Below are 9,291 nucleotides of genomic sequence, written 5' to 3' on the forward strand. Positions count from 1 at the left end.
ATTTCACATTAAGAGCTAGACCTTAATTTCTGTAACACCCTAGGCAAATCCCACATCGACAAAACACGGGAGAGATGCTGGGTTCATAAGATGGAGGTTTCTAACCCCTATTGACGCGTTATAAAACCGTGAGGGCTTCGGCCCAGAGCGGACAATATCACTAGTGGGCCGGGCCATTACATTTGTTGTATCAGAGCCGCTCCGCGTGCAACCTTGAACGATGGTGGGGCAAACCTCAGCGAGGACGCTGAGTCCCATAAGGGGGGTGGATTGTAACACCCTAGGCAAATCCCACATCGACAAAACACGGGAGAGATGCTGGGCTCATAAGATGGTGGTTCGTAACCCCTATTGACGCATTATAAAACCGTGAGGGCTTCGGCCCAGAGCGGACAATATCACTAGTGGATGCATGATTGTAGTTTTACATGTGATTATTTAATTTATCATTAAATTTTAATAATTTTACTTGATTTTAATTTATTGTGACATATAATTATTTGATGAAATTAATATTATCGAATTTTGATAAATAATTTTTCTAAGTGTAAAAATGAAATTTAAAGAATATTTAGCTAACAAGTCAAAAATTAAATTAAATTAAATTAAATTAAATTATTATTATTATACACTAAAAGATGAAACATTTTCACTGTTCCTAAAAATAACAAAAGTACTATTTTACCCCTGTCCCCTTAATTATATCTCTACCCTTTTATATACTTACAACTTCACTCTCATTCTTCATCACCTTCACGATTTTTTTCAATATGAAATATGAAATAAGATAATAGGGGCTGAATGCCCTTAGAAAAATTGTGTGTGAACAAAATGCTAACATCTAATTGGATTAATACCAATTCAAAATTAGGATATGGATGAAAAAATCTCTCCCTTTGGCACATTATTATCTTGACTTACCGTCTCATGAGTTAAGAAAAAATTTTGGATACTGTCGGTTAATTGACAAATGATCCAGGGAAAATGATCTCCAAGCCAATTAATTGAGACTTTTAAGGCATTATGTCACACAATAACAAATACAAACAGAGGATCTTCTGCCTCAATAACAAGGCATCAAAACTAGTTCTATTACACATCCAAATTTGCAGAGCAACACAAGTTTTAAAACCCTTCTTAATGCTTGAACTGAAATTCACACACCCATTATTTGTTCCATATATATAGTTATATCGCACGGTGAAGATGAAGAAGAAGCAATTGCAGAAACTTCAGGGCTTAAACAGCTACAGGATTGACTAGGAAAGTAGCCAGGATATCCTTGAGTGAAGTCTTGGAGTTTGTATAACTATCTTCATCTTTGTAAACAACATCCATGACCCTTACAATGTTCAGAATACACATCAAAATAGGCTTTGGAATATCTGCAGTTTCTTTCAGGAGCTCCTCGTTGAGGTCTTTCCACAAATTTATGACTATTTTGTATAACTCATCATATGCCTCCTGCTGTGATACGCCATGTTGCTTCATATAGCATTCCACAGCTGAAGCAACATGTCCCCTTTCTTGCTCAAACTGTGCAAACATTGCAATTGCAGCATTGAGAAATATTGGGTCATCATCTCAAGACAACAAAGAATTAAACTTCAATTTTGATTATTTGATAGATTTACAACTAATATTATTCAAAATAAAAGAATTTTTTTTAATTATCAAGCCAAAAATAAATAGTATTAATTTATTGGAAGAACTCATTTCAAACCTTGAATTTTTCAAAATTTGTTTATTGAACCTATATTTTTCTTTTTCTTTTTCTTTTTTTTCAGTTGAGTCTAAAAAATTTTCAATTTGAGGACATTAATATTTATTCAACTCAAGAGTACATAACTTTGTTTGGTCATAGATGCATCTCTTAATTTTAAAAAGCTCCCAAGTTCAAGTCTCTCTCTCACTCTCGCTCTCTCTCTCTATATATATAGCATTAGAATTTTTTAAAAATTGTTCTACTGCTCAACTCAAAATCATCTATAGGCTGAGAAATTATTATTTCCTGATTTGTGTGGGTAATTGCCATACGTACCTCATGGGACCTGATGTCATCTATGAGCCTGGCAAGACCTGATGCAGCATATAAAAGTTTAGGTTCAGTGAAAAGCCAATCAAAGACCTCTTTTGAAGCCACTTCGCCCATCCCACAGAAGGATAAGGTTATCAAGATAGGGTAAGTAGAGCTGATCACTGCAACAGAAATATATTCTTCTAATGTTGGCACATAATCACTGTTGAACCATCTTGCTTCAGTGATATAAGCTCTCACTTGCTTCTTCACCTGCAAATTAATTGAAAGGTTGTAGTGATGCTGTTGTATTACAATCTTTTTTTTTTTTTTTTTTTCTATAAGCAGAAAAATTTATTGAAATAGGGAAATAAACAGAGAAGAGAACAAGACAAGAGACCACTAAACAACGGAAACCCACAAAAAAGAGAACCCACAACATAAGAATAGCCCAAAAAATCAGTCCCTAGAAGCTCGGGGGACCCAGCTTTGAATGAAAGCAACTTGCCACTGCGGAGACACGAACCAACAGTACTAACAGGACATGGCACTGATTAGCTAAATGTTGAACCTGCTTCAGAATAATAAAGCTCTGCTTTGATCTACTGTGAGAAACAAAAGCTGACTGCGGAGGTGCAAAAATAATCCATTCCCAATAATAAAAAAAAAATGAAAAACTTTTACATAAACCAAGATACAAATACAGATCACTTATTTTATATACAGATCACTCAACTATTCTTTATAATACACTTGAAATGCAAAAATGTTATTAATAAGAGATAAATACATCGGTAACAATGATAAAAAGAAAGTTAAAATTAGAAGAAAAAAATTAATTAATACTAATTTATTTTTTTAAAATCTCAAATAAAGTGGGAAAATTTTTCTTTTTTCTAAAACAACACTTAAGAAAAGGTGAAAGTTTACCGCTTCCTTTGCGTAGTGAATGCAGAATGGCCTCCCTTCCTTTGTAGTTACTGCCTCTATTTCAGCGTAGAAATCTAAAAATGCGTCTAAATACGCCTTCATGTAATCCGGAAGTTGATCTTTCATGCTAATATCCCAACTGAAAAAGCAATTATGTTAAGTGTCCAGTTCCAGTAAGCCAGTTCAGTATTGGGCTAATACTAAAATCTGCAAAAATGTTGCTCAAGAAATTAATTAAGCTTATATACAAACCTCTCAACCACTTTGGTGAATAGCTCTAGTTCTTCAATCGTACCATTCACATCATATATATCATCCATAACAGACAGCATAGCAACAGCTTTAGACAATACTTCTCTCGCAAAAACATATTGTGGCTCAGAAAACGTTCCTAATGCCCAGAAAGAGCATTCGATCACTCTGTCTCGAGCGAAAGGTAGTTTGGTTGTGAAGTCCAAATCTATCCACCACCTAAAATGCAGAAATGAACAAACCATGTTCCTGTTAATTAATTAGCTCCTATCTATACAGAGATTGGTACTTAAAAATAGCTTAGCTTACTTTGTGATCATGTTCATGTCTTTTTGATGCAACATCTGCACTATATTGTAATCCAACTTTGCCAGCTTCAGTAAAGGTTTAATATCTGCCTCGTCTTGCTGGTAAATAGAGAAATAATCCCTTGACTCTTTCCTTGGTAATCCTCTGCGTATAGGCCACCTTAAAGCATGGCTAACTTGGTCAGCAAGAGGAGAACCAAATTGGGTTGCCATTATTAGGTGAGTTTTGGTGAATTCAAGAGCTTCATCTAGTATATCTTCTCCTTGCACACTGAGATATGAAGCTTCATACAAGCTTAACAAGCCATGCACATCATTGATTAAATCTTCCTTAAAGTTACCTTCCCCATCCTTGAACTTGCTGAAAACATCTGATTCACCCACAAAAAGAGCTGCCTGACAATGAGTAAATGGTGAAGAATGCACATGCGTCCTAATTAATTTAGAAATGGACATGAAGATTTCTTTGAAGGGACTTACCAGATGAAACGTGATAGCCCTGCTGTCTTAGAAGGCGAAATCGAAGAGCCACAGTACAGAGGTTCCCGTCATCTTCAAAGTCTTGATAAATTTTTTTCAATGCTTCTTCTATTTCTCCTTCAAAATGGTAAGAAATCCCAAGTCGTTGAATAGCATCTAGCAACTTCAGCTTTTCTGAAGCTTTATGATCAGTAGCAGAGGTAAGCATCCTCCTCACTTCTTCTTTCAGAATCTTGGCTTGTTCAGTCCAAACACTTGCCATCTGTGCAAAGACATTAAAACTTTATGCATTAGAAATTGTTTATTTCTTGCAAGGTTGAACTACTAATTTCTTTGCCTTTGTTACCTGATTATCGGATACGCGCTTGATGAAGTAGTCACCCCAGACGGTTGGATGAAACTGTGCTGTTCGGCGAACTTGAGCTCTTTGGGTTGCAGCTGGAAGGGACATGTTTGTGTTTGAAAGAAGAGACGCCAAGATATATGTTAGCGTCCAAGAACTCGGTGTTTCAAGGCTTTCAGACTGCAAGAGCTATGTGCAGAGAGTCATATATATATATATATATATATATATATATATTCATCTGGTTGCTGGATTTGCTATTTAAGAAAATAAAATCTAAAATATATTAATTAAAAATATTAAAATTAATTTAAAGTTAAATTTAATATATTTTAGATTTAAAAGAGTAAAAAAAACAATTTTAAATTATTAATTTTTTTAATAGAAAAGATATTTTATTAAAAGCTCAGTACGCTACGAGCTGTAAATGTAAAATATAAAAGTGAATTACACATATTATATTTTTACATAAATAAAATTAATTATTCATACAACAAAATTGGAAAATCCAGTAGTGTCAATAGAATATGAATTTGTTTTGTCAATAGATAGATTTTACGCTCCACTGTTCAACTCTATTATCTTTTAATAAGCCATATTATAGAAAAATAATAATAATTTATTAGTAAAAACACATAGTTATGCCATTATAGGAGAAAAATACAATATCATACACTTAAAATCTATCAATAAACAAAGAACTGAGAGTTTATTCTCTCAAAATCTATCAACAATGATAGATCAGCTAAGATATGCCTAAATTTGGTTCCAAACAAACACAAATATGGGAGTTATTAAAAAAAAAACACAAAAAAAAAAACAAATAAAAAGCAGAAAAGGAAGGAAGAGGTTGTCACTAGTGAAAAACACTCATTGATGACCACTCAATGCAAAAATCAAATGGATGAAGGACGGCGGAAAAGAGAAATGAGAAAATTTTAATTTAAACTATTAATTTTTTAATAATATTTAAAGTAATACTTTTTTAAAAATTAATTTTATTATCTTTGAATCATAGTTTTAATATAATATAATGTAATCAATCATGTAATATAATAAATGTTATAATATAATATAGTTGTCATTTCATTTTCATATTTGATTGCAAAATAAAAATGCAAAAACACATATTGATAAAATACCATAGTGACAAGTGATCAAGTGGTGGTCATATACTAGTCATTTCCATCGGTCTAGTTTTGATCCAAAACCAATTCTAGATTGATTTAAAGTCTATTTTATCATGCCAATTCAAATTGGTTTTGTTTCCGAGTTAAACTTGACCGCTTTTAGACTAGAACCAAATTAAAACCATGACTATCATAGACTATTTGTTTGGTTTTACAACCACCGCAAGTGCATGGATCGCTAATAAGTAATAAAATGATGAGTAGAGTATTGTTCCTGCGAGAAGTTAAAGACGTAAGTACTAAACCACACAACAATCTTAACTGTTTAAACTATCAAAACTTGTGAGAGAAAATTCTAACTAAGAAAGACAGAGTGACTACTAAAAATCAACGAGAGTAAATTTGAAAGCTTAAAGAGAATTCTAATTATGTGAACAATTCTGAAATTTCAGATTTCATACCTTAACCTTGTTATAGTTTTAATCTTGCTTTATCAGTGGAGTAAGTATTTGTTTCTTTGATGGAAATTAATCCTAAGGTATCCTAGATCCTCTCTCAAGGTATCTAAGGTATATATCAATTGGAGCTAAAATCTACTTTTGTTGGTGATTAGTCCTAATCAAAACCCTTTGATATCTATGATTAATTTTTAGAATTCCATAAAGGTTATCAACCTATCTCTAGGTCAGTCTTCCTAGGTTCAAAATCTTCATTTTTCAATACTAACCTTCACCTCCCAGTTCATCAATTAGTATCTTAGATCATGACTAAGTGGGTACCAACACATAGCATGTAATAAGAACATAAGATATTGAATCAAAGAACAAGACTTAATTCCATAAATAAACTCAATATATACCCATAACAAAAATCAAGAATGCTACTTTTTTAATTCCAGAATTTAAGGAGTTACTCACTCATGGTGAGTTTGATAAACATAATGAAGTAAAAATAAAGGCACATGAAAACCAATATGAAGAATAAGAACAAAAGAACTAAGGGAGGATTCTATAATTGTGATCTTGTGGAACTTTGGCTGAGAAGTCTGTTCTTGGCGCTGATGTAATCCTCCTTCAAGACGGCTAGGGTTCTTTAAGAAGGCTTATTTCAAAACTCTCCCTTTTTGTGTGTGTGTGTCTCCTCCAAAAAGCTCTCTCAAAAGCCCCCTTTTCGTTTTCTGCTAGCTCTTTTTTATATTTGGCGTCATAGGGTTAAATTTTAGAGTCCCAAAGGCATTAGAAGTCTAATTAGTATGCCAAAATAGGAGTTAGAGTCTTATTAAAGAGAGATTGCTGAAATGTAGTATACGGCCTGTGTGTCGCTACACGGCTCGGGGCCTGGGGCGTGTAAGTTACTGGAATATGTTGGCTTCCTCTTGGATAGGGGCAGTAAGTTACACGTGTAACACCCTCATACTAAGTAGTTCCGTACATCTTACTGTTCTGGTGACTAATGTCTGTCCTGACAGCTAGAATGTCTGGAACTATATTTAAATCACATAAAAAAGTTATGAACTAAATTAATAGAGATCAAATGATATTGGATGAAAATAAGAGTAATAAAGCACAAATAGGTTAAATAAGCCTAGATCCCGATGATGGGTGACCGACACGAGCTCAGTTGTTACCCTAGATTCGAGTGGGACCTCATAGAATCCTAAATTAAGGGTTAACTGCGAAACTACTGGGAATTTGAAAATCAATGAAATAAAAAGGAAACAAACACAAATAAGTGAATCAAAATCTCAGGACTCATCGGGTATTACTGAAAAAGATGAACTATAATCCGATGAGGGGCATTTTGGTCAATTCACTCTAAGAGTTGACTTTTGACCTAAATGTCCATTAAATTGAGTGAGATTAAAATATTAAAAAAGAATTAAAAATATGAAAAGGTGTATGGAAAGGAAGAAAAGAAAATAAAGGGATTAGGAAAATTAAAATTTTACAATTATGACGTCACAATGACATCATCATGGCACACTTAAAATTAAAATTAATTAATATAAGATAAGTATAAAAGAAGACAAAAACAATTAATTGATCTAATCTTCTTCCTTCTTCTTCTTGCTTGGCCGACCACCATTGCTCTCCCTATCTCCCTCCATTGTTAACAACTTCAAGCCTTGAACCTCCTCAATTCTTCCATAAATCATCTAGTCCCTTAAGTAAAAACTTGATTTTTGATTATGAAAAGAAGATAGGAAGCAAGAGATTGAAGGAAAATTGAAGATTGTGAAGTTGGGAAAGTTGTCAAGTTAGGTAAGTTGATTTCTAAGCTTCATTTCTTATATAATCACTTGAATTGAGTTTGATTATGAGAAATTTACTTGAGAAATGATAAAATTATGCATGTTAGGAAGGGGATGCATTTTGGCTAGCTTAGGTACAAGTAGGGTTTTGATATTTTTGATGAAATTAAACATGAATTTAAGCTTGTATGGAGGGGTATATGGGAGTTATATGTTGAAATAGCATGGAAATTGCATGAATTGGGAGATGTGAAATTAGGGTTTGATGAAAATTAGGGTTTCTATTGTATGAAGTGTAATTAGGGTTCTTAATGCCAAATTAAGGTCATTTGATGTGCCATTAATTTGAATTGGTGTTGATTTGAGGAAAGAAATCAATGGAATGCTAGTGTGTTGAATTGCTGAAATCTGGACAATTGAGTCCAGTGTGCTTAGCAGCCTATAAATAGAGCTACACAACTCTAATTGGTGTAAAACCAATTGGAAAGGAAACCTAAGACATAATGCTAAATTTTTCATTAAGAAATGACCATAAGTTACCTTAAATTTGGCTTGAATCCAGAATTGTGATTCTAGACTTGATAAAAATGACTAAATGAATAGTACTTAGTAAATTAGGCATAACTCACTCTAGAAAACTCCAATTTAGGTGATTCTTGAACCAATGGAAACCTGAAACATAGGAGAACAATTTTTATGGAGACCATGAACTCAAATTATGGCCCTAAAGTAATCAAATTGCTAGGTAAATTTGATTCAGTAAATCTGCCCTGATTCTGGACTGACCTAAAAATCCTGCACAATGAGCTATCCGATCAATTTTGGCAAAATTGCCATAACTTGGGCTAGAAAACTGAAAATATAGTAATTTCAAAGCCAAAATTCTCCTAAGACATAGAACTAAAAACTTTATGTTTTGACCATAACCCAATTCATAGGACAAGGTAGGAGAATTGTTGGGATAATTCAGGAATCCCAAATCTAGAATTCCTGCACCTTAGCTATTTAGCCCTATGACCTCTGAATGGTTATCAGGCCATAACTTCCTCTACAAAACTCCAATTAAAGTGATTCAAAATGATTTGAAAATCTATAACAAATACCTAAAACATTGTTTCAGGGACTAGGGCCAAATTATGAGCTTAAGATGCCAAGATATAGAATGGAAAGTTAGGATACAAATCTAGAAAACTTGGAATTTTATGATATGACACGTGGAATAGTGTTTGGTAATTTGGCCATAATTTAAGATCTAGAACTCCAAATTAAGTGATTCAAAAAGGAAAATAAAATTAAGACATAGAGGAATAACTGTTATTAAGATCACCTTCTCAAATTATGATTAGAACTAGGTTAAAATGGAGTTAAAAAGTCAGGGTTCCTAATTGTCCAAAACCAGCAATTTATTGAAATTGCATAGCCAAATTAGGAAATTCATTAGGCATTTATTGAATATGTAACACCCCTATGTTCGGTAGTGCGTTCTACTGTTCCTGTGACCAGTGTTGTCCGGTTAGCTAGGATGCCTAGAACTACACTTAGATATAGATGAGGAGACATAAAATAATGAAATACAATAA

At 33.2% G+C, this 9,291-nt stretch overlaps 1 protein-coding gene across 1 annotated transcript; it reads right to left on the bottom strand.

Annotated features, from left to right (window-relative positions):
- Positions 1-985: 985 nt before the first annotated feature.
- Positions 986-4,458, bottom strand: LOC110662165 (probable terpene synthase 3). Its single transcript, XM_021821049.2, has 7 exons — positions 4,334-4,458; positions 3,988-4,249; positions 3,509-3,878; positions 3,200-3,418; positions 2,948-3,086; positions 2,042-2,290; positions 986-1,536 (listed from the first exon to the last, which is right to left on the bottom strand). Exons 1-7 carry the CDS (start codon positions 4,436-4,438, stop codon positions 1,240-1,242), a joined length of 1,641 nt encoding a protein of 546 aa, XP_021676741.2. The 5' UTR covers positions 4,439-4,458; the 3' UTR covers positions 986-1,239.
- Positions 4,459-9,291: the final 4,833 nt, after the last annotated feature.

The sequence above is a fragment of the Hevea brasiliensis genome, chromosome 16 (genome assembly GCF_030052815.1).
Source record: "Hevea brasiliensis isolate MT/VB/25A 57/8 chromosome 16, ASM3005281v1, whole genome shotgun sequence".
Lineage (NCBI taxonomy): Eukaryota > Viridiplantae > Streptophyta > Magnoliopsida > Malpighiales > Euphorbiaceae > Hevea > Hevea brasiliensis.

Excerpts from the sequence above, each read along its gene's own strand:
- LOC110662165 (XM_021821049.2), bottom strand. The coding sequence starts at position 4,438 with ATGTCCCTTCCAGCTGCAACCCAAAGAGCTCAAGTTCGCCGAACAGCA. Across the intron at positions 4,250-4,333 it reads AGCGCGTATCCGATAATCAG|ATGGCAAGTGTTTGGACTGA; the intron begins GTAACAAAGGCA and ends GTCTTTGCACAG. Across the intron at positions 2,291-2,947 it reads TTCACTACGCAAAGGAAGCG|GTGAAGAAGCAAGTGAGAGC; the intron begins GTAAACTTTCAC and ends ATTAATTTGCAG.